Here is a 27,205-nt window from a genome sequence, read left to right as displayed (position 1 = left end):
TAAATAAAATAAGCGAGCAAAGTATATCTATGCCCTGAAATAAAATAGTAAATTATTAAAAGAAAATCTGTTAAAAATTTTTTGAGGCCTTTTACTCTGTAAACTAAAACCTGCAACTCTTTCGCAACTCTCAAACCTGCTCGTGAGCATGCGTAGCGACAGGGAATGAAAACGGGGAACTCCCGTTTCCCCTTGTCTCTTTCATTACGTCAAAGTTATCAAAACGGGGAAGTCTCGTTCTCCCTTGTCTCTCATTACGTCAAACGTGTTGGCGTAAGTTGGTGTTCTGTGTCGTCGTTCAGATTTGGGTTTTTAATCAAATATATTAATTCAAATATTTCTAAGGTAAGTTACAATTAATTATTTTCTCTTGTTCCAATTTCGGGAATTTGATGTGTTTATTTGCTGACTGTGAGATTTTATTTCTGCATGATAACAAAATATGACGCGTGTATTTTGCATGATTCAAGTAATAAACATTTCCGTAAACAAACATGTCTCCAGTCTCGTGCATCCAATCAGTGATAGAATTACTGATACTACTGAAAATTACTGATGAATTAAAAGTCAAAAATCATCTGAACACGCTTAAGTATCAATGACGTCGTCTAGATTTTTATATATATCGATATATTTATTAATATATAGTTGAATTCCTTGGTCATTTTGAATATGTCGTCTGATTAGATGCTTAAATGCATAGATCAAAGGATAAATCTTACGATAATCTATGTTGAAAAGTCGATTTTTGACCAATTTACCGAATATTTTTTTATTCGATATCTTTATGAAACTGTTGATATTTTATTTCTATGATCATTCTTTGGGAAATTACATTGATTTTTATATTTGAATAACTTATTTAAATTCTTTCTAAATTTTAGTAAAATATGAAAAACTTCATAACTTAATCCTTTTATTGGAAAATGGTGAAAAGTTGTAAATTTTTTTATGATTATACTTGTTAAGTAAATAAGATATCTTATGAGGTAAATACTATATATATATATATATATATATATATATGCCCTTAGATTTAATTAAGTTTCATTCATTCTTATAAATTTAGTGAGATTAATTTATCATCATAATTATTCAGAAATCTGTGTGCGAAGACATACTTAAAATATTCTGCTAAGTATCTGGAGATGAAGATCTTTCATAATAATCAAAGAAAACGAATTTTACTTCTGTGAAACCGTGCCATTTAAAGACATGAAATCTAATGTGTATTTTTTCTCAAATTCAGTTAATAATATCTCAAAATGTGAACTGCACAGTAATTTCTTTTTAAAATATTTTTACAGTTGTTTCAGCGCTTTATTATATACAAAAGGAAATTTTCATGTTATTTTTCAATTAACACTCAGTAATTACAGATTTGATAGAAATGTGACTTATTTCTTAACTCAGGTATATAATATACTTTTAAGGTAATCTGCCAGATTTTATCATATCTTCTGATTAACTATTAAACCAGAAGATTTTTTACTTTTAATCTCTTTATAGCAAATATATAATTATTAAGGAAATTCTAATAAATACTTTTGTGTCATAAGATTTTTTTTTTGAATTTATTTTATGCAAAATTCAAAAGTATATATTTAAAATTGCGTATAGCCCGAATATAATGATATATCTCAACGCTCTATAGAATTAAAAATGTTTCTATTAGAAGTATTTGTATGAAGTACTAGTGAAATTTTTCTTATACTTTCATTCTCGAGATTAGAGAGATTCAAATATTCAAACGTTAAGAAAAAATATTTCATCTGAGAATCGATGCGAAAATATGGAAAACGTTTTTACATATTGTGTAGTTAATTTTTTAATTTTTTCTACAGCTAATTTTCTTTGAATGTTTCTTATTCTAGATCGAATAAAGGCTTCTATAGGTCTTAAAGCCATGCAAATTCCGCCCCTCTCCCAACCTAGCTTTTAAAAACAAATATCTTTTGAATCAATTTTTAATTTGATCTTCATGTTAGTAGTTTTAAGTCGAAAATTTTAGCAGATTGAAATAACAAAATATTTAATTTTATACCTTCTTCCGAAAAATTCGTTTCAATATATTGTGTATAATAAAATGCATAACTGAAATGTAAAAGTAATTGTAAACGAAAAAACGAGAAACATTTTAATTAATAAAAAATAAAGCGAAATTTTCACGTTTTTTTGCGATAATTTACGAAAATATTGCAGCCTAAAAATAATTTTACATTATCATAAAACTCAAAGAAATTGTTTTTCCACTGCTATAAGTTTGGTAAAATTTTTGAAATATAATTATTTTCGTATTTTTAATGAAATTTAAAAACGTATTTTACTATATATTTTATTGCTGATATTAATATGTCATCTTGTATTTTTTTTCCATAACTGACAATGAAAGGTACGAGTTATTTTCCGATAGTTAGTAGATTTCTATTTAAAGCCTGTTTTTACTATACTTCAGGAAATTCGTGCTATCAGCATTTAAGGTTAAATTTATTTATAGTAAGCGTTGATAATTTTGTTTTGAAGTGCGTGCATTTCTTAAAACACTTTTTATTTCTTAATGTAATATAATTAAACGCATAAAATATAATACGATTTTATCTCTTAAAAATTGTTTAAATACTTCTCGCACGGATTTTTTTATTGAATCAATTTTAATAAGTCAAATAATCCTCTGAGTTATTGCACAAATGAAAAATATTTTGTAATACATATAAAACTTCAATGTTGATCGATTTTGTTTTTTCTTTTTTTATCTGTTTTTTTAAAATATTTTAAATAAGAATGCTTAATTTTATTAAGAAAGTCTTTGTAGTAGTTGAAATTTAAACACTTTCGGTTTTCAAACTAAAACTTTTTAATTTTTTTTTATTTAAGTGAGATAACAGAACATGACAGAGATGACAGATAAGCCATTGAGAGCAAGTTACTTAACTTATTTGTCTTTTTTGCAATCATTAAACCTAATGAACCAGTTGTTTTTCAAAAGTGGTTAGTTAAAGGCAAGAAAATATAAAGTATTAATAAAAATATCTTACCTTGCCACCTTCGGTGATTAGCTGCTGGCTCTTTATTTCACTAATATTAATTTAATCATCTCAACCAACATTAATGAACTACATCTTGCCATAATAAAAGTGGGTTTATATTCAGCCAATTATAATTGGCTGAATATAAACCCACTTAATTATGGCAAGATTTAATGGAATCTTATAAGATTCCATTAAATTCACTCATATATAAATGAAGATAGCACATACGCTGAAAGAGTGGACAATAGCGTGTGCAGTATTTACTTGTAATACCATTTTAAAATTTTAAACATTGTCTTTCTAAAGATGTCAATTAAAGTGTGCAAATTTTTCATAAATTTTGGCGACTTTTTAAAAAGTTTTTTTTTTTTTTCCTAACATAATAATAGATTACATTATTTCCTTGAAATACAAGCCTATCCAAAAATTAAGATTCTAGAAAATGCTAGAATAATAACATCTTTATTAGGAACTTAGTTCTATATATCCTACTGCTGAATTCTGTACCATGTTGGAAAACTATAAAATGCGAAGTGGTCACTCAAGATGCCAATTCTATTTTCGGAATGTTTCGGAGCAAGTTCTCTAACTGTTTAGGGATTAACTGTCTATTGTATTGTTAGCATCTGTAAGTACTGTCTTTGTGTACATATCGACAATGTTTTTACAACTTGTGCTTTGTTTTATGGGTATAAAGCGTTGTTAACCGTTACCGAGCTTGTTGGTTTTTAGATATCTCAGAAAACGTATTTCTGTAACTGTACGCAGGAACATGTCGAAAGAGGAGAAAAGTCAATCATAGCTCTTCCTCTCTTTTTTTCGTAGGTTGGCGCATTTTAGTCATTAATCCGTTGACGTAAATGCCATGATGATGCCGTAAACACAAACCCTTGATGACATATCTAGGAGTCACAAGCTTCCAAAAGAGAGTAAAATTTTTGAAATCGAATCCTGTAGTTGGGTTGGGCTACTAGTGGTTTTCCTTAGGATTTTAAACGTAGCACCAATTTATCTATAATATAATGTAATGCAATACAAACAACGGACGTTTACTCTAATGTTAAACTTTGGTTTGAAAATAACAGAAACCAGGTTACACATTCAGATTCAGTGCAATTTACGGACACATTGATGATCTCAAACTGGAATTAACATAAGAAAGTAGTGCATATTGTTAGAGATGGGTACTATTATTGGAAAAGGAAATAGTTATTTAATATTTTTAATGTGCGAAAAAAAAAATACCAACGACATTATTTTCTTTAAATTTCTGAAAATTGCCCAAATTTTTTTTAGTTCCTGTTGATTATTGTAAGGATTCTGTTTACAGTGACACTTCGGTAATTGGAAATTTTTTTAAATCAAATTCGTTAATGAATTGTGTAGCAGGAAAAAAAGCGAATTAATAACTGTTCATTCATTTTTTCCCCCTTCCCTACTGGTCATTTGAATTTCCCTTTGAAATAGTGTTAAAATATTGTTTATGATTGAATATATGTGTTTATTTTAAAAATATTTTAAATCGGAGATGAAATTTAAAAAACTCATCTCTGAATATATTTTATTATTATAACAATATATCCATAGATTATTAAGTGGTCATAAGAGAATAATTTTTGAGCTCGTTAACTTACTCATAAAATCTCAGGGAGTTTTATAAGCAATCAGCAAAATGTAAGTATTTTGAAGTTTAATTTTTATCAAATTTCAAATTTCATTTTTTTTCTTCTTCTAATTAAATTTTCCTATCCATGAAACTTGTTTTTAACTATACTGTAACAAAATTTTTTACAGAATTTGTCTTATTTTAGTGGGAACATGCGTAATGGTATTCTCGTAAAAACTTGATTACTGTTGCACATCGAATGAATGTTGATTTAAATGTATCATAAAAATTGTGATAGAATAATTAGAAAACTGCCTTGATTCTATCAGATTTATTTTAGATCTTCAGTACTTGAACTCTTTCAAAAACTTTTTTCCATTTCCAGTGAAGCAAAATAATCTCTCAACTGAATCAGTAAAATCGATGTAGAATTTCATTTAGAAATTTTTATCAGAATAAGAATGTTTACATGTGGAATTAAAAGTGCTTTTAACCCGTTCTAGAGTCATGGGAGGTATGCATCCCACCAAATTCATCAGTCTTCGTATGAAGTTATATAGGTTTGCATAAGTTCTGATAAATTTTTCGATAAGACAGAAACTTAAATACTTCATTTCCTTATCTCACACAAAATGGTTCGACGTGATTTATTTCTGAATTATTAATTAACTGAATTAATTAAAAAAATTAAATTCATCTAATAAATTAAAATGAATCACTTTTCTTAAGCCAAAGTCAGTCCTAAAACTATTTTTATATACTATGACTAGGGAAAAAAATGGCATTTTAAAAGGTTTAATTCAGTAAAAAAAATATGTATATTGCTTGGATATTTCAAAAGTAGCATTAAATTACAAAATGCTTCACCTTTAGCACTCAGAATTGTTTGTATCATTCTAACATCAGAATCTTGTGCAGCAAAAGAATTTAGTTAACTGAAATTGATTTTTTTAAAACCATATTCAAGCGAATGTGAGTGATAAACGTATAAATCAATTGCTCTTTTCTTTAAAAAACAGTGATAGACATGGCATTTGCGATGTTTTAAAAAAAATCCCTATGTACTCAATTTAAGTTCTTTCAGATGAAAAATTGTATTCCTAACAAAAATTTGTTTTGAATAAAAACTCTAGAATGTATATCATTATTATTCGCAAAGATAACTCATATCTTGTTTGAATTTTTAGTATTTTCTATCATACGTGAATTTTTTTTTTTTGAATACTGTTCAAGCTTTCCATACCATGCTCTCTCATTATTTTCCAGGCTCTTTGATCATAGATGAAGTAACAGTAGACTTAATACTCTATATAATCTTTCTGTTTTCAATTAAATCTGAACGAAATAGAAAATGATATTATGACTCACTGAGTGAACATGATTTTAAATTAGGCAGTTGATTTTTTTTAAATCGGAGAAATTAATTGAGATGGTCGCCACATCTTTAAACGGTGTGTTGATTGTACTGTACAGTGGAACCTTGCTTAATGAACGTAATTCATTCTCGAATTTTACCAATTAAAACAATTTCTTTTCCCAAAGGAATCCATGTAAAATAAGACAACGAATTCCATTTCGAAAAAATTCACAAATTTATAATTATGTAATTTATTATTTATAATGCATGTTTTTTTTACACGAAAACTATCTAAAGACATTGGCTACGCTTCTAAAATTGTTGGAAATGAAACACAGCGTTATAGACAAATGAATGTAGCGCGCACGGCTACTGCCCTATCAGGATGATGTTCCCCTAATAGAGCAAAATGCCCTACAACATTGTTACAATGACTTCACGATATTGGTTGATATTTAGAATATCAAACAACATCTTGGTGATATCATACAATAAATTGTGCTAATAAACTTTCAACATACTATGCAATAATTTCCTATGCTTTCAAAATCTCCCTTATTTCAATGGAATGTTGTTGCGTCTATTATTTCTTCCTTTTTGAACAAATCTCTTCCGGAAATTTTTATTGCGGCACAGAATGCAGCTCCATAAATTCTGTATTCTTTCATCAGCTCATTGATGTTACTAAATCCATCCAGCCGTATAATCTTGGTCCGTAAAAAAGTCTCATTTGTCAAATTCCTGGCAGTCGCGTTCGACAATGCTATCCAGCCAAAATTTCTCCCATACTGATATAAGAATTTTCTTCAAGCAAGTTTTCAACACAGACTGATATAAGCCAATCCAACATGTGACTTCACGGTGTCTCCTCGCTACTCGTTCAGCGAAACATTGCTCATTGCATTTTGTTTTGATCGTTATGCGAGATTTGTCTTTATTTCTATCCCGAACTCTGTTGATTGAAATAAAAATATTCTGTAATAAATTTTTTTTTTGTTATATTTAAAAATGCATCTTTATTCTTTGTAGATACCTAATTGATCACAAGAACCAAATTTTTTCAAAGGTCTGCAGTTATGGACAAGTCAACTTTGTGTAAGTGTATATTTTTTTATTGTATCATGCAAATGCGCTTATAAATTATATAATTAACTCATCTACATTTAGATATGACCATTTCAAAGTGGAACTTTAATTATTATCACCCTATATATTAAATCATTGTGTTTTTGAATTATCGCGTTTACATCTTGTGAAAGTTCAGACCCACAGACGATCAACCCTTTGCAAGATTAGCTTCCAAAATTTGTGTTTGCATAGACAGATTTCTGCATGAATTTCGTTCAAAATTTTATAGAAATCTCCAAATTTGGTATTCTGTAAAAATATCCAAATTTCATTTAACTAGCTCAAAGCATTTAGAATCATCATGTTCAAAGACAGGTAGATGTAATTTTAAAAAGTATATTACTCCGACTCGGGGAAGGTCTGAAAACGCGGAGGTTACGCGGAAGTCGAATCCTTTGACGAATATAATACTTTCTCCATATATACTTCGCATAAGCGAAAGTAAAAATGCTTTTAGTGACGAAAATAATTATATTTTTATGTAGTTCGAACCAATATACCCTACCAATATACAAAATATACCTATAAATTTACTCTAAAAATTTCAAAATCTATATTTTTATATATATTCTCGTCCTATTAATCATGTTTAATACTCTTCACACATTTAACATTTTAAACAAAAATTCTTATACCATTAAAGGTGGGCGGAGAAGGGGGATTGAAGTGTACCATATCGTTTCCATCGCATTGAGAAACATGAATGATTGGCAAGGAATATCCAATTAGTTACTCTGCGTCTTGCCAAATATTCCGGACCGATTCACAACTTCGTAATATTTGGCATCGAGTAGTCGTGAATCATTGGCCTTACTGTTCGTTTCAGTATCTTGAGACGACTGTGGTGAATAGCATATAAGCCAGTTAACAACTACGCTACACGACCAATTGTTTTGGTATCATGGTCATGTTACTGGACTGCGAACTATAAGGTTCCAGGTTCTATCCTCGCGCATCACATTTCGCTAAATTGGTGACCTCGAGCGATGAACCTTCAACCTTCGTAACAGCTGTTGTGGCGCCATCTACCCGCAACACTCACTTGACGCAGCAACCCAAAGTCGCCACACTCACGTGACGCAGCATCAGCAACCACTCACCCACACACACGCTCGCCATAATGCTTGGCGCTACTCAAAATGGGTACAGGCGCATTAGAATCAACAGCTCAATACATCATCACTCCACAGCCATATCGTTCGTCTCACCTCCGACTCACTGGAGGGAGAGTCTGTGGTGAATAGCATATAAGCCAGTTAACAGCTACGCTACCCGAGCAATTGTTTTGGTATCATGGGCATATTACTGGACTGCGAACCACAAGGTCTCAGGTTCTATCCTCGCTCATACCAAAACGCTAAACGACCACTTTTCGACGATTCTATCTCACAAAAGGGTGAGACGCGGAAGAATGGGCGCATTACCGGAATTAATCATTCTTTGATCTTGATTCCCACCCTATTAGATATTTTGTCGTTCATTTTTTTTACGTGTACGTGAGTATCGTTCTTTTCTGATTTTATTATTTTATTTTAATTTAGTCTACGAGTAACCCAAATTTACTTCATTGTTAAATGTAAATATCCCCTCCTTTCATCTTTCCTCCCAACCCTATTTTGACGAATTAAACCCATTCTAATGCATGCGCAAAAGCTCGGAGTGTCTTAGAATCCGTTGGCATACAATACATTTAGCCCTATTTTAAAGTATTGTTTACTATACTTTCAGTGAAACTGGGTCTTGGTGCTACTGTGGCTGTCGCAGCGCCTCCTACTGCACTGTACTTTCTGGGTTTCACTTCCGCTGGCGTGGCAGCAGGTTCGGTCGCGGCCGTGGTGCAGAGTAAGATCGGACTGGTGACGGCTGGAAGTGCTTTTGCAGCCTGTCAGAGCATGGGTGCTGCCGGATTGGCAGCAGGAACGAAAGTCGGTCTCGGATGTATTGGAGCCATTGCTGCTAAGAAAATTTTCTAATCTGTGAAAATTTGAACTTTTGATGGCAGATATTTAAAAAAATTTTTTGGTGTATCACATTCGATAAAAATTTCGGAATTGAATGTGAATAAATTAACCACATTTATGAAAAGCAAATGGCCTTATATAAACATATTAAAAATTTTGTAGAATGTTCCACACATTATTTATTATTTGTCATATCTACAAATTATTATGTATTTTTAATATATTATTTATACCATTTATTATATGCTTCGTCAGTCTATTTTGAACCATTTATTTCATTTTTTCCTGATAATTGGTGCTTTAGATTTTAATACACATTCGAAAAATGTTGAAAAAAAACATTAAAAATTAAAAAAAAAAATCTGTGTTTTCTTAGGCAGACATTTGGCCATATATTGTAATATATAATAAATTTTATTCATTTAAAATTTTTGAATTTAAAAAGTATTTTATTTAATATTATATGAATTTAAAAAAAAAACACGTTCTTCTTGCCATCAAACGATGCCAGGACTAAAGATGATTTAATAATTTTCCAAAATATTCTGTTTTATTGAATATCAGATTGCATGAACGCAGTAGTCAAGAAAATTTCGAAAATCACGATTTTTTTTTTTTTTTTTTTTTTTTTTTTTAGCGAGACTGCTTTTTTATGGAGAAGATTAAGAATGATATGCTGGAAAAAAAACCCATTTGAATTTAAAAATCTGCTACTGCCTAAACAGAAAAACTTATTAACACTTTGCACTCTGATGGTGAGTGAGAGTCATCATTCAAGACGGTGCATCATTTTAACGTTTAATTAATAATTTTTTTAAAAAATTTTTATTCTTAAAATTGCTTACAATGTTGTAAAAAGATGTAGATTACTTTATCGGGGAAATACAACTTAAAACAAATATATATTTTTATATTTTGGAGTACTAAACAAGTTAAGTATTAGGGAGAATAACTATGCATCGAATTACTTTACCGAGCGCAAAGAGCTAAATAATATTCACCAATCTGTGTCATTAAATTTTTAATGCACTATTTTATAAATGCGATTTTGTCAGTTAATCAATCGTAGAATTAATATCAATGAATTAGAATTTCTCTCTTTTTCTGTTAAGAAGAAAAATGTTCTGTATGGAGAAGAGCATATGATTATTAATTAGAATTGGGCATGCTGCATTTTGGATTCGAAATTTTGCATAGAAAGACTGAAGAATTCGTATACAAACAGCTTGAGATCCTGTATTTAGCAATGGCAAGCAGCGTTTTTCTTGATAAATTCAAGAATTTTATATGTCTCGGATGGTATTTTGATTATAAACTCGACGAGTTTTTTGATACATTGGCAGCTATGAACCGAAATAGATTCAAATGCCATGCATTAAAACGTTAAAAAGTCCTATTTAATGTGGACATATTCTTTTTTTGTTTACTGGTAAAATACATCCTCCATACCTAAATTAGAAAACTCTATCTTAGTCTTATCGATTGAAGGGGTAGAGACTGTAAAATACCATCCAATCCCCCCCCCCAATGATATTCTTTCGTCCTTTAATTGCTGTGATGCATGCATTCTTTGAGAGTGTTATCTTATTTTTTAATATTGAAAATTTTTAGTTTGTGGTATAGTAATAAATGTTCTTTCATTTTTATTTTTTGTATTGAAATGATATTGTCTTATCCACGAAATCCTGTGATTCTTGTATTCCTCTAAAGTGTTATTATTACCTTTAATACTGAAAATGCTCTTATGAAAATGGTATGTAAAAATGTTCTTCCTTTATGTGATGCTATGGCAACTTTTTTGTAAACATTCTTGCATTTTAATAAATTTTTCTTTCAAATTGTTGTTTTGTTTGAAAGCAATTACATTGAAACCAATTCATTTTCATTTTAATCTATAGTTAAATGTAGCATATTAAATTTAAAAAAAATGCTGTAATGGAATTAAAATCGCATTGATTTAGATTTAATGAAAGGCAGAATGACTTCTCAGCTTTATCGAATAAAACTAAGGTTTTGAAAATACGAAAATTTTCGCTCTAGCTCTATTAAGAACCGAAAACTGAAAATTCATTTGGAAAATCCCATATGAAGTCACGTCTTTTGGAAAGTCTGTATTAACGTGAGAAACTAAGTCGATGTTTTCTGTCTCTTTTTGGAATTGATGTCACCACTTACTTGTTTAAGTAATTGATGATAGTGTCTGTAAGTGTTGTTCTTTTTATACATTTTGGTTGTGTTTTTATTCCCGGCACTTCGTGTTTTTTTGGAATAAAGCGTCTTTTTCCATTAAAAAACTTCTTTCAGCGTACACGTATCGAACGATTTCCGTAATAATAATATTAACCCTCTCACTATTAACCCCAGCCATGTTATTTCTATACTGGAGGCTGGTTGAGTGAAGTCTTGCTTTTTTCCGGAAGCTTCAACCAAATACGTTTATTTGTACTGAAGCATATTTTTATATTGGAAACACAAAAGAATTGAGTAACAGGAACTTCACAATATTTGACAGGGCAGTTACAGTACCATTTAAAATTCCGAGAAGATTTTTCATAATATGGTAATTAATTTTGAAATCACAGAACATTACAAAAAAAAGTTGTTACTTGAAAATATAAAATTTAATTATTATATTGTTATGTAATTGTTACGGAAATGTTTTCATTACAGTGCAGTGGATCTAAGGTTAGAAGATCTAAGAGACAAGGCTCAGTAACTAATAACGGCGCTTTATTTTACACTAGCCGGATTTGGCGACTAGCCGATTTGCCAGTATTAATGTTCGCTAAAATTTTTAATGAAAAAAAATTATATAACGTGATTTCTTAATAGCTTCTTCAGCCAAATATTTTTAAGCTTCAAATTTGGTAGTCATATAATTCATTCATATATTATGGAAGCCATAAACCGTTTTGTTCGTTGTAACATGTATCTGTCTAATTTTCTGTCTGATCCCTTAAAATTTCAACTTTAAATTAAAGTGGAAATGATTAAATAGCAATTAATAATTAAAAAATATTTTTTTTGCTGAAACCAAGCATGTTTTAAACTATGAGTATTGAAAATAAGAGTCTTTCGGCATTGAAACAATATGTGCATAACAGAATAATTTTCATAATTTATTCATTATCTTAAGGAATTATTCAATAAAAATTTCTCTTACTCCTCATTACATTCAGTTTTTAGTTTTGTTTTCAAAAGAATTTAAATGATTTTAATAGTAATATATTTTGTTTCGATCTATAAATATACTTCAAAAAATTATGAAGTCTACATTACATTTATATATTCCTCTGATCCTAAGGAATCATATTCTGCGAAATATTCTTGACACTCCAACTTTTGAATAAATAAATAAACCTTTCTGTCTCCTATGATCGAATTTGACCGATTTAAGTTTTGAATATTACAATTTTTGAACCACCAAAATTTTTATTATCTTAGCCTAATCAATCTTGAGAAACTCTGGTTCACCAATCAAATTTTGAGATTGACTAATCATCTTTGAGACAGTCGATAAAATAGTCGAAAATCGCCCATTTTTATAGAATAGTGATATTCAGATTTCGTAAATCAGACAGTTTTAGTGATTCATTTAGTTGAATGAAATCTTTTTATTTAAAATATTAATATCTCAAAAATATTTTGCTAAATGTGATTCATAGGACATGTAAAAAACTATGTAAGAGTTTAAAATTCTTAGTTCATCACAGCATTTATTGACACAAGTTAAATATAGTTATTTAATTCATTTAGGCAGTTTTGTTAGCAAATATGTCTATTACTAATGGTTTACAAATTAGCTGTTAGGCCCTGATTAGAAAGGATATTCTGTATTTATTAAACCATGTTTTTTAAATAAAACTGATTTATTGAATTAATTGTATAGATATTGTAAAAGATCATCGAAAACTTTTTCTTGCTTTTACTTTTTAGAAAATATATTTCACATTTATTTCATTTCATACAGGCACGTGCTGAATATTACACTTTTATGTGTTTGATTTGGAATAGTCAACTTATTTTTTAAATTTGTGCTTTTGTCAGTGTGATGGCAACACGTTGATAAAAGCTGATTTCCCCACATGCACGCGTAAAGTTAATTTTACTTTTATTTTGTGAGAAATAAATTGTTCAAAAATATGGTTAAATATTTTTAAAAAATCACTAAAACTAGAAATTTAATTTATAGGCTAAAACGCTGGTATCGTTAAAAAGATATATATTTTTTTGATTTTATAGAACTTAAACATGATGGAAAAATAATTTTAATGCAGTAATATTTCCGGAAGTTATCGAGAAAAATGTTGAATTTTCGCTTAATTTTTAATTAATTAAAAATTTAAAAAAATCGTTCCGAAGTACACATTCCTGACTTCCAAGGTATACATGTGCCAAATTTGGTAGCTATAGATCAAAGGTCTGTAAACGGCTTGTAGAGCGGCTTGTAAATCGTTCCGAAGTACACATTCCTGACTTCCAAGGTATACATGTGCCAAATTTGGTAGCTATAGATCAAAGGTCTGTAAACGGCTTGTAGAGCGGCTTGTAAATCGTTCCGAAGTACACATTCCTGACTTCCAAGGTATACATGTGCCAAATTTGGTAGCTATAGATCAAAGGTCTGTAAACGGCTTGTAGAGCGGCTTGTAAATCGTTCCGAAGTACACATTCCTGACTTCCAAGGTATACATGTGCCAAATTTGGTAGCTATAGATCAAAGGTCTGTAAACGGCTTGTAGAGCGGCTTGTAAATCGTTCCGAAGTACACATTCCTGACTTCCAAGGTATACATGTGCCAAATTTGGTAGCTATAGATCAAAGGTCTGTAAACGGCTTGTAGAGCGGCTTGTAAATCGTTCCGAAGTACACATTCCTGACTTCCAAGGTATATATGTGCCAAATTTGGTAGCTATAGATCAAAGGTCTGTAAACGGCTTGTAGAGCGGCTTGTAAATCGTTCCGAAGTACACATTCCTGACTTCCAAGGTATACATGTGCCAAATTTGGTAGCTATAGATCAAAGGTCTGTAAACGGCTTGTAGAGCGCCAACACACACATACATATTGAGCTTTATTATAAGTATGAAGATATGGATTTTTTGGAGGGGTTGGGGGTGGAGGAGTACTACTGTTCCTCAGTGCCGACACACAAGCATAGATGAAAGCACGAACTTGCAGGCGATAAAACTCAAGGCCGAACATGCAAGTGCTCTCATGAAGAGCATTTGCAATAAACAGCAGCAAATCAGAAATATTATAACCGTAAAAAACGAAAGTGCTTTGAAAAGGACTGACTTGAGCTTTTTTTCCTGGCTCTTTCTATTTTCTGATAATAGCACAAAAAATGTTCTAGACAGATTAGAATAACTCGTATCTGAATGGTGCCATCGCCGAGATTCTTTCTGTCTCGGGAAACTTCGGTTTTGTTGCCAAGTACAGTTGGAGTTATCTGTAAAACTCTTTGTTATCATGAAAGTGACTCAGCAGGAAAGAAATATTACAAATTCGTCCACATCTATCTCAATAGCTTAGATCCATTTTAATATTGCGCAAAGCTGTATATTAAACAAAATTTTCACTATGTGGCATTAAAAGGTTGTAAAATTTTCCCATGTTCTATGAAAATATTATGCATAAAGATCCTTTTGTAAAAATTTAACCTTTGTATTCTGAATGGATTGAGATAAAAAGCAAAAATAAATGCATTATCAACAAAGTGATAGAATAATTAGATAACTTTTGATGACTCTTTTAAATTTATTGTAGACCTTAATGCTTGAACCATTTCAATTTTTTTCGTCATATACAGCAAAAACAATAATTGTATCTCATTTAGGATTTTTTTTCCCTTCGGAAGAATAAGAATATTTGAAGAATATAATTGAATCATACACGCTTCTCTTCTACTTAAATTCTGTAGATTTTTGAAAATAACATTTAAATACAAAATACTTCACTTTCAAACTATTTTTTATCATCCTAATCTTCAGAATCTTGAGCAAATTAATTTACTTCAACCATATTCAAATTAATATAAATTTTAAGCATTTAAATTGAATAATGTTGCTAATTTCTCTAAAGAATATAGATAATCATTGACATTCGTGATGTTGAAACAAATGACCTCAGATAAATTCCGTAAAATAAAGTTTAGATCAAAATGCGTCTTAAAGGAAAACGAAATCGGATCTCGTTTTACAAAAGTAAGTTATATTTCGATATTACTTTTTGTGCATCAATGGATTTTTTTCCTTATTTGTCATCAATAGATCTCATAACCGCTCTTCACTACAGTCAGCATTTTTATATCCACCCCACTCCTCATCTTCATAAAGTAGTAAATGCTCACCAAGTCATCGAAAATGTTTTATAAAAAAGAATATTTTATATTGTAAAAATATATAATTTAAAATGAGTTTATTTACGAGAACATGTTAATTCTGTTGAGTGTTAATAATTTTACTTTCATAATGTTTTACATCATCGTAGCTTTGGATTTGATTTGTGGTAATTCTATTCTCTGTAAATACTTAAAATTTTGAGCACACGTTCTGAAGTTTAAGAAAGGTTTTATAGCAATTAATTAATTATTTTTATTATAAAAAATAAAATAATTTTATCTTTTCGTTTTGTTAATAATAATAAAGAAATAATTTCATCTTTTCTACTTTTCATCACGGCGCTTTACACACCTGCTCATTTGATCTACAACAGCCAAGTTTAGTACACATATACTTTGAAGAGTAAAAATAAGTACCTCTGCTCGATTTTTTTGAAAATTTAATTAAAAATTAAGATGAATTTTGGCGTTTACCCGCGATAAAGTAAGAAAATATCATTGCACAAAAATGAGTTTTACACTACTTGAAAATTTAAAAAAAAATGTTTTTATTATTCTAATTTAAAAGTCTGCCAAAATTCAGTATAAATTTGTTCTTTTTTTTTTTTTTTTTTTTGCTTAATTTTAAAACCTTGTTGCTGTGAAATTCAAACCGTTTTTATTATTTCATAAAATATTTGATCGAGTTTTTATTTCATTGTTGAAAATTAAAGAAGGTTTCTGTTTAATATCTATATAATTTATAAGACGAAAAAAAAAGTAAAGTTATAACACTGTAAAATTTATAATTAAAAAATGAATCGAATATTCATTCTTTTAAAAGCATGATAATGCTATAGAAATGTCTCCATTTAGAAAGGTTTATGGTTACATAATAATCAAAGTAAGATAATTAGAATGACGCGGCTTCAATGTCAAATAATTTAACGCAATCATGGAAACGAATTTATATCTAAATGAGTTATCTGGAAACAAATATAACCAATATGCCTCTCAAACCAGCTGGTCTTCTGAAGCGATTAGTCCTAAACAATGTAAGATACATCAATTATTAGTATACTCAGGATTTGGATTTCATTAATTAATCTACATTTTGTGTCTGAAAATGATTCTGTTTTAGGATAGACTTAATTACAAAGTGCGGTTTCTCGTTTAACAAGAAAAAAATCCAGCCAACAGTCGAAAAACTACGTAATAATAATTACCAAAATTATCACATTTGGCGGGAAAAAAAGTCAATTTTGGTCGACCGCACCTTGTTCTTAAGGCAAGTCCGGATTTGAAAGAAATAACACCAAGAATGCCGCTTGACTTTTATTTACATTTTCAGTAATATCACTAATAACTTTCATCTACTAATAACAATTTCGTTAGCAGATTGTGAAGCTAAGGCATTATCACAGGGAATGTGAATCACTGAATGCATAGGAATACTAGACGGTTCGACTGCATTCTACATTATGCAATACTATAAAAATAAATATGTTAAAGAAAGCTGAATGTCTGAGGTTAAAAGTCATCCATAAGAGAAAATAGGATATAGAATAGTAGTTCCAAGACAGGAGGCTCACAACAATACATTTCAAATAAATGATAATATCTTTGATATAGAGAGTATACATTTTGTAAAATACTCCAAAAGAAAAAAAAATTACATTAGTATCAACTTTCTAAGATATTGGACAAACTAATGTGAACATTTATTTCAGTTTGTTTGTTTCCTTTTACAATATAAAGATAATTTTTATGCAATCTTACAAAATACCTGAATAAAAAAGGTGGGAAAAATTTAAAGAATGGGAGAAAAATTGCCTCCAGAAATTGGGAGTCAAATGCACTATGTACAGATGCATCAGTTGTATGATACGGTTGGTTTATGGACGTAAATTCCTGCAGATTTGAAAAAGCTTATTTGTAAAAAGGATATTGATGAAAACAGTTGTAGAGAATTAGAAAAGGTATAATTACAAGAAAATGCATTTGATTATTTTCATGCATCATGCCATGCTACACACTGAATTTATTTCATAGGAACTGTGGAATAAATTTCAAAATTCAATTTCAAATTAAGCACATAACATCATATATTTACTTAATTTTTTTTTTTTTAAATTCTGGATATTCCATAAACTTTTAAAGCAAGATTTACAGATTCAAAGGTTTAATTCTAATAAAACACTGATTAACCAAATAATTTAGGCCAAATTTCAAACAAAAAAATTCAAAAATTAATAAAGTTAAAATTATTACCATGTAATAATGAATTCTTTTCTTAATAGATATAAAGATACACTATTTTACAGTTCTTTGAGTTCTCAAAATTTTGCACCATTATAAACTGACGAATTAAATACGATCATTTTTGGTACTTAATTATGAGAAAATTAGGAAAATAAAATTGAGAGGTCAAAGTAATTGTATTTAAGCTGAAATATAAGTGAGTAAATTCTAAAATTATCTGTTATAATGGGCTGTTGGATCTGTTAGTTACATAAGGAAATTAAACTATTGGTTATTGATTGATTTTTAATAATTATTCATGACAATATCAAATTCTAAAATATTGCATTGATTTCACTACTTAAATAGCAAATGCAATCTTGAGTAATTAATATAATTAGTACAAAATTTAATTATTTAAAAAATATTTACTGGTGGAATAATTTTAGAATAGTCTCACTTGCTAAGCCTACTTTTAAAAGCATGTATGGCACATAAATTTGCAATAATTAATCAGTAATCATTTTGTATTTTTGAGCTCATCACATCACATATGCCCTAGTGAATTAATTGTAGAAAATATGTTAAAATATACAAGTCAATTAGTATGAAAATTGCAGCGACTTGCATATACAAAGAAATTTGATTCACATAGAAGTATGCTACATTTAATTATTATACAAAAAGTTAAAATATTCTTTACTATTAGCAATGCTGAATCTGTAAATCTTGCACAATTTTTTACATGCAATTTCATTTCAGAAAGGATTTATTATTCTGAATTAGAAAAATGATATTGAATTAACAAAAGAAAAATTAGATAATTCACAAGTAACAAAAATTTAAAATATGTTTAAGCTCTAAAATAGAAAAAATATTTGTATAAAACATTTAAGATACGAAAAAATTACATCATAACGTTCAAGTATCTTGTTTAATAACCTTTAAAATAAATTAAAAGGGTGACGCTGAGAGAAAAAAATTGTTCCCTTATGTTAATTCGAAACAAGACCTCCAAATTCAAAAAAATATTTTCATAAAAGAAATTATTAGTTATGTTTCATATAACATTCTTTTTAAAATACTATAAAAATGAAAATACTCGCATACAGCGGAACAAAACTTGAAGATGTTATGAACATGAAATGTAATAATGATACAGTAATATTACGACTCAAAGATGAGTCATAATGTCACAAATGTATTAAATAACAAACACAAAACTTGAAAGGCATATACTTTTTAAAAACTTCTATTTAAATGGTAAGTTCTCTCAAATAAAAAAAAAAGAATAAATAAAGTAAAATAAGACTAGAGATGTAAAGGGGAAGAAAAAAAGCTGTACTATTTTGAGAAAAAGAAATTAAAAATATAAGAATTTCTTAAGTATAATATAAAGCACATCACAAAATATATCACTATATACAGCAAAATAATTATTTTTTAGAGAAAGCTACTTCTCAATGAAACTTGCACAGAAAAAAAAACTTTGGTTTACAGTAGTATAAAAATGAATATTCAAAAATTTATATACAAAGCTTTTTAGAAACAATGAAATGATCAAATTTCCTTTAAATACAAACATACTGAAAAAAAAATATATCGACTATTACATTTATTATTTTAAATAAATCATCAAAAGAATCTAAGATGGAACAAACCAAACACTATAATTCAGAAATTTCTATGAAATGAAAAATAAAACAAATTATGTAAATAGCTCAGGGTATATATATATATACAAAAATTAAAATAGACAAAAATTAAACAGCTGCAAAAAGATACTTTTCTGATAATATAAAAGGTCAGAAAAAAAAAGTTACCAGCAAAAATCTCAAAATAATTTATACTGAAACTGATTCTGCTTTATACAAACAAGAGATCACAGCATTATTAAGTTTTATAAATATTGAACTGGGATTTTTACATTTTAAAATTCTTAAATTGCCTTTTTTGGCTAGTTTTTTCTTATATAGGTGAGATGCTTCAGATCTAAAGTAGATTCTTTAAATATGAGTCAATTATCATATGTAATAATATGAAAGATGGTGTCTTGTTTTAATTGATGAAAAATAACAGTTTCTCATTAAAAAATTAAATTAATTTTTTTCGACAGTGGTTAAATAGTCACGTAGACATGCAAATTTAGAAATCCATAATTCAACAGTATTTTATTCCAATTATTAAGAACAAATTCTATGAACCTTATTTTGCTAAAAAGCTCTTCTTATGGAATTGTGCAATTAAAAATCCTAAGTGCGTATTTAGAAATACAAAATACTTTATAAATACAGAGCATTAAATTTAATTTTGAGTATTACTTTCAACTAAAATAATCGATTCATATTCAAAATTCTACAAAAACAAATAAATAATACTTTGGTTTAGAGGTTGGCATTAATACACCAGCATTCAAACAGAACAAAAAAAAAAAAAAAAAAAAAAACACCATAGAAGTGCGCATAATTCAGATTTCAAACATTTTCATGTTTGTGCCACATTTGCTTTAAATAAAAATATACATAAAAATTTCAAAAACTCTAAATATGTACATATTAACAAATCTACATAATATATAAAAGAGTACAAGGAAAATGGAATGCATAAGATAAACATCTAGACAAAATTAATCCAAAAGTGAATTGTTTTTTACAGTGAAAACATACTATATGGTATTGCACTACAACATATATCATAAATATAAGAAAATAACTATCCTACATGAGAGAATATAGAATCAAAGTTTTATACACCAAAATAGCATTTGGCAATTAGAAATAAATAATAAATATTCATAAAAGAAATAAATAACATGATTTGCAAAAATCCAAGCAGATCTTGGATAAAATTAAATAAGAACAAAACTATATCACAGTGAAGTCTAAAATTCTTTAATTATCTTGTTTATATTTTTCTCAACTTTTAATCGAATTTATATCCTTTTTCAATATCTGTATTTAATCTTATCACCTCTAAAAATATTGGCAATCTAAAATTTGTATATTGTAAAATACATCAACCATCTCTCTCTCTCTCTTTGTGTGTATGGGGAAAGTGGCATCTTTTGCTTATTGCACATTTTTTCATTAATAAGGATTTCTTTTACAAATATATAGCATATCATATCACAAAACCAGCACTAATTAATTACACATCAGTTTTTGAGATAACCATAAAACAAAAGAAAGAGATTTACCCTCAAACTAATCATATGTATGTTACTTAAACAGAATTTCTCTCATCTCATAAATTCAAAGTTTGATTTCTTAAACAAGAAATTTATCAGCTTTATTTTCTATGACATAAAACATGTGTTTAATTTATAAATATTTTGCTTCTGACATGATTTTTTTAGAAGCACTCTGTGACTTATGTTTTAAACGTTTTAAAAGGTAGTAATGTTTTGGTATTTGAGTAGAAACCATATTGGTTTTAATGCCATTATAGTTTTCTAAACCAATGAATATTAATAACAATAAAAAATAAAAATAATTCTTCTAATAATGATTTGAAAACATCCACAAACTGAGCAATTAGCAATAAAAATTCCTTTTGTACTATGATAATTTAAAAAAAAAATAAATATGAATATTCAGTTTATTCTAGGACAAAGAAGAAAAAAAGTTTAGGACAAAAAAAAAAGTTTTTATATAATATTTAAGACTTCATAAGAACAAAAATATACATATAAAACTGAAAAAAAAAAAAACAACAACTTATGGATTATTTGGATACATTCCTTATTTTTATCAATTCTTTAAAAAGCATAAGAATTAAAATTAGGCTGCAATGAGATATTATTTGTTATTTTTTAAAATTAATTGGTAACAAATGTTCCACAAAAATAAAAAAAAGTATTAAATATTGATATAATCAGATGATTATAAACTAGTTCAGTAACTTAAAAATACAAAAAAAAAAAAAGCCTTAATGATAAAACTTTATGTGAATTTAAAGACACTTTAAGAGAATTTAAACATATTTTAAAAAGTTTTTTAAAGAAGAGGAAATAGGGTGTGTAACAATAGATTTGATAAATAGTTGAAAGTGCTTTAATATAGTTAAAATATTTTTAGATGAAGTAAAAACAGGGACAGCTTAGTAAGTTAAGAAAAAGTATTGACATTCAATATTAAAATGAAACTTGATTTTAAAAAATTTCATTCTGTACATAAAAAGTGCAACATCTGTATTCCTTAATGCCTTTGGATTCATGCTTATCTACTAACATCAACATGTTTATTAATTACCAAATCTATTTCATTTATTAAAATAAATAATTTTAACAACATTTGAATAAACATCTTATCTATACAGTCATTAGATTAAACTTTTATTTATTAAATCCTTCTCTAAGAATAAATAATGTAAGTTTTTAAAATAAAAAAAATTAATAGCAATTAGTATATTAGCAGCATAACATAATCATAAAAAGGGCAGGGGCATTAATATATTGGTTGATAATTTAAATACAAGAATATTTATAAAAGTGCACAGAATTAATCATGCAACACCTTTTTATTTTAAGCAGGATAATAGATATTTTAGCAAACTGATATAATTTTGGGATATGCTCACCTTCTTTAAATGAATTAATTGCATTTTAAAAATTATTTTATTTCTAAACATAGATCCTATACTACAACAGCATTTAAGTGTCAACTATAATATTTAATCATAATAATTATCAATTATTTATGAAGGATTGTTTGGAATTCAGGAATATTCATAAGCATTATACAAGTTGTGCATTCTAAATGCAATCTAATTGAATTTCTAAGCCATTAGAGATAAGCATATATTTTCTGTTGAAAAAATGCTTCAAATGATGTGAAAAATTACATTTTATGGTGTTTAATTCAACAAATGTACCTTTGAAAAATTACTATGTCTAAATTTTTATGCAGCCTTGATATCATATTAATATATTTAACAAAATATTCTAGACACAATAAATTTTTAAATAAAAAAATTATATTTACACCTAAAAGAAACTGAATTATGAAGATTTGAATATTATTATTTTCAATTATTTCAATGCACACCAGGAGGAAGATCTAAAAATCAATATATAATGCTTCCTCTTCAAGATGGTCATTGATTGGTCTGAAACAATAAAATTCATAACTTGATCAATTTTGGTTGAAAAAGAATGACACTTTGCTTAAAATGCAAGTGTGATAAGAATAATTTACTAAATATGACAAACAGAACTAAATGGCTGCATAAATTTTTTGATTTCGTTATTTATTTCAGCAGTTTTTCTACTATCACAAAATTATAGTTTTTTAAAAGAAATGTAATTTAAAGTATTCTTCTAAGTGAAATAAAATATTTTTTTTTATAAAATTTAGATAAAAATAATACTTTTATAAAAATGGAACAATTAATACTTAAATCTTCAGGAATTAGCTATTGCCCCACAATTAGAGTGGAATTGTACTTTGACTAGTTAAAATAATATGGAAGTGGAACAGATGGAAAAAAAAAAAATCAGTTTGGAGTTTAATGTTGAGGAGACTAGAGTTTTTAAAGTAAACTTTTAAAGACTATGTAAATGATTCAAGTGCAAAATTCTACTTATAGTCACAATGTGCCCACACTATTCTCCTAGAGAAGAATTTAATATATTCTAGAGGAAGAACTATTATTTTTTTTTGTAACAAACCTAACTAACATTTATGCAACACCTGCATTCTATTGTTACTTGTGTAACTAATGCTCTTTCTTAATTTTACAAATATAATTTTTATTTGTATAAAACTCTTCAACCTTTACAATCATAAGAATATAAAATTGCATATATGAATATTATTGACAAACAATGCTTACATTACAGGTAATAAAAATAATGTTTAGCAAAATATACTACACAGCAAATTAATATGTAAAACTAATATCTATTTTTAAAAATGAAAGAAAACTTATCACATCAGATATAAAATTAATATCATTATTGCATAAAAAGCACAGTATCAATAAAATGAAAGGGAAAAAAATCACCTTGTGAATTTTTAATCAAAAGTGAAAAATGTCTAGCTGAAATAAAAATTTTCCATTAATACTATAGCTGGTTAAACATAATCACATTACAAATTCAATTTCATTCAGAATTAACCAAACAAACCATTTCTCTTAATGCTCAGGTATATTGATAAATAAGTAAAAGATATTAAAACATTGATGCACTTTATTTAAGGTACTTAGTCCATAAAGCATATAAATGAATAAAATATATGGAAAAATGAAAGCCATAATTTATAAAATAAGTTTCTGATAGTAGCATTTAAAATTCATTATTTAAAAGATAAGTAAATACTTATTAACTAAATATTTCTAAAGATCTTATAACAGTTAAGATAGTTCACAACTTAAAAAATGAATGTAAACTTTTAGTAAATTGTGTTCAAAGACAACGATTTTGAAGAATTTTAAAACATAGAATATTGGATTATTCTAAATTTTAAAAAAACAAACAAAACCTTTACAATATTTTATGCCTTTGTGCAGTTCATTTTTTATAAAAGCAAGTGATTAAGCATTCTACATATTATATAGAATGGTATTTTTTAATACAAAAAGGCAGGAAATACTTTACATTAATTAGAAGTAGATAGATTGAATAATGCAAAATATCATTTCAATTTGTTTTATGTATTTATTCAAATAAAAACACTTTTATCCTTTTCCCCCTCGAAAATTCTAAGTTTTTCAATACTGCACAAGCATAAGTTCTTTACAATTAAACAAATGAACAGCGCTGAGAAAGACGCTCCTACTGTTCATATAATTTTAAACAGTTTCTTTTTTTATATATACTTCTATACAAATATATTTCAAGAACACAGAACTAATGCTTTAATAACTACAATAATCATCACAATTCGATGATACGTGTAGCACATTTTTTTCTTTTTAGCTTTACCTTCTCATAATCTTCATTGTCGGGCGAGATCGGACTGGCTCGATGGTGGCCTGGCCGTAAATTCATACCAAAGCTCTGTACTCCTTTGGCTATCCTAGACAAAGGTGAAAGGACTAAATCTTTTTTTATTGCAATAGGGGAGAGGGTATTGGATAAGTTGAGGGAGGATAGTGAGAAATCTTGGATTGCACTTTCACTATGGGAGGTCTTCATCTTAGCATTCAAACCATCCGTATCGAGCATGACTTCTTCTTGGACCAATAAATGTGATACTTCATTAGATGTAGCTACAGTACAAGGCCGATACTCCAGATCTTCTGAGGATTTGGATAATTTGCGACATACAGCTGCTTTGCCAGAGCTGCCTCCTGCCTCATCTGGTTTTGTATATGCAGCTAAGTTACTTTCAGTACTTATGTGAATCTGAGGCATTGATGTCAATGGCAACTGCTTTTTGCACTTTGATTCCTCATTCAGCGATGCCTTTCTATTCATATGTCGTATAGAAGCTTTCTTCATTGCATCTAAGACGAAATCATCCACTTCTGTGTTATAGCGCCTTTGGTTAAAATGACTGGGGTCATCAAGGAATACGAAATTATTGTTAGTGGGCTGATTGGATTTAAAATTATATGTAGCTAAAATTCCGCAACTTTCAAGAACATCATCATGTTTATTGTCATTAGCACCATTGTTTAAGCATTCTGTGGACAGCATCAGCTCCTGCTCATCTACATCGCTGAATTCTGAGTAGTCGGAGCTCAGTGTACGGTCACTTATGTGACCATGAAATCCAGGAGTAGTGTAAGTTTTGTGATGTAGAACTGAATCTTCTTCCGACTCTGAAGAGCTATCCATACTAAATCTTGGACTCTGAAAAGAAGCATTAAAAAAAATTATGACTTATTTGGGATTTTCTTTTGAATAGAATTAATTTGGACCAACAAATACATGTTTTTCTGACCCATTAGCTAATTTCTAAACTATTAGAAACAGATTCCAGTTTGAAAAATGCTCTAAATAACATACAAGAATAACTTTGTCATTCAAATAAATAAATGAATCTCCAAACAATTACTATGTCAAAATTTTATATGATTCCCCAGTCCTATTAGTAATATTAAGTAAAATATTGTTGTTACATTAGCATTTTAAATTTTAAAAAAAACTTTTTTATTTTACAATGAAAACTGAACAAGTTATGAAACATTAAAGCCCATTATTTAAGATCAATCATCAGGCACCAAGAAGAAACACTGTGAATTGATAATTAACAAATTTAGCTTGAGATGATAATTGAAATTATCTTAAATAGTAATATTCAAAGTTTCAAAACTTGCTTCAACTTTAATCACAAAAATGTAGAATATTTTTGCTCAAAATATTAATGTGTCAAGGAAATTTTATTAAATTAACTAATAGGACCAGGGGATTGTTTAAAAAATTAGACTTGTTAATTTTTAGAATTCCATTCACTGAGTTTATTTTTCATTTACTGATAGAATGAAATATAATTCTTTATGGGATTTAGAGCATTTTATCAACTGAAAGTATATGCATATACAACAGTTTGGAAAATAACTATTAGGATATGACGAGGGGAGACAACTTGAAAATTATTTCCCATTTAATTAACAGAATGACAAGGTATCTTTATGTATTATTTAAATTTACAAACATTATTGAAAAGAGAATTTGTAAGAGAAGTTATTTTCAAATAAAAGAATGTCAACTGTTGTTGCCCAAATTGTTATGTATCAATATGAATTTTGCCGGAGAATTCATTTGGGAGCAAAATTAATCAGGATGTTACATACCTTCCCTAACATGCATTATATAAATGAATAGAGATAGCAAACTGAAAGATATTTATTACAATTTAACACCTGTCAACCAGAATAAAAAATAACCAAGAAAAATCTTTCTTTTAACAACTCCCTATTTCCTATTTGAGAAATATATTTATGAATACATATGAACACATTTCATTAAAGCAGACTACTAAATGCAACAATTTTCATATTGCATTCATAGACATATTATTTTCTACATACTCATACTATTGGCCCTCTTTCATAATATGTACTAAAGTGCAAAATTAAATTAATGATGACTCGAATTGGAATTCTCTTAAACATGCACTTCAAAGTCATTTTAATATACTATTAGTATGAAGATATATTTTTTTATGTGTAATCTACATACTTTTTGTACATATAATTGACTATATATCTGCTTAGCATAAAATATCAAAACATAATCAAAAGCAATTAGAAATTAATCTTTTAACCCTTTAACAGTCATGAGAACAAGTAAGCTCTCCAGAATCTGTACTTTAGTAGTCAAGAAAATATATACATATGTTCTTGGAATATTTTACAAATTATCTTCCTCTGTAATCTATTGTATAGCTTTAGAATACAATAAAATTATCTCAAACAAGAGTTCACTTAGGATATCTGATTCCTCAAATTTGAGGAAAGCAATGCAACTATATAGGCAACAATGAAGTACTAGGAATCATGCAACATTTAGTTAGAAGTTCATAAATAAAAATGAAATAAGCATAAAATCAAAATATATTTCTTCATTTAGAGATTCACAGAAAAATAATTGATATTTGGACAAATCTGATA

The 27,205-nt window shown here is 28.1% G+C and overlaps 1 protein-coding gene and 1 long non-coding RNA gene across 2 annotated transcripts in view; one reads left to right on the top strand and one right to left on the bottom strand.

Annotated features, from left to right (window-relative positions):
* Positions 1–206: 206 nt before the first annotated feature.
* LOC129976385 (uncharacterized) lies at positions 207–10,919 on the top strand. Its single transcript, XR_008785136.1, has 3 exons — positions 207–345; positions 7,022–7,087; positions 8,849–10,919. It is a non-coding gene; the product is annotated as an uncharacterized LOC129976385 (long non-coding RNA).
* A 13,257-nt stretch (positions 10,920–24,176) lies between these two features.
* The window catches only part of LOC129975695 (phosphatidylinositide phosphatase SAC2-like), a 38,625-nt gene continuing 35,596 nt past the window's right edge, over positions 24,177–27,205 (bottom strand). The window contains exon 19 of the mRNA XM_056088829.1: positions 24,177–25,442. Coding sequence (XP_055944804.1) covers positions 24,522–25,442 — 921 coding nt within the window. The 3' untranslated portion in view covers positions 24,177–24,521. The remainder of the gene's footprint in view (positions 25,443–27,205) is intronic.

The sequence above is a fragment of the Argiope bruennichi genome, chromosome 7, assembly GCF_947563725.1.
Source record: "Argiope bruennichi chromosome 7, qqArgBrue1.1, whole genome shotgun sequence".
Lineage (NCBI taxonomy): Eukaryota > Metazoa > Arthropoda > Arachnida > Araneae > Araneidae > Argiope > Argiope bruennichi.
Note: the sequence above shows the minus strand (reverse complement) of the source record. Positions and strands in the feature narration are given on the sequence as shown.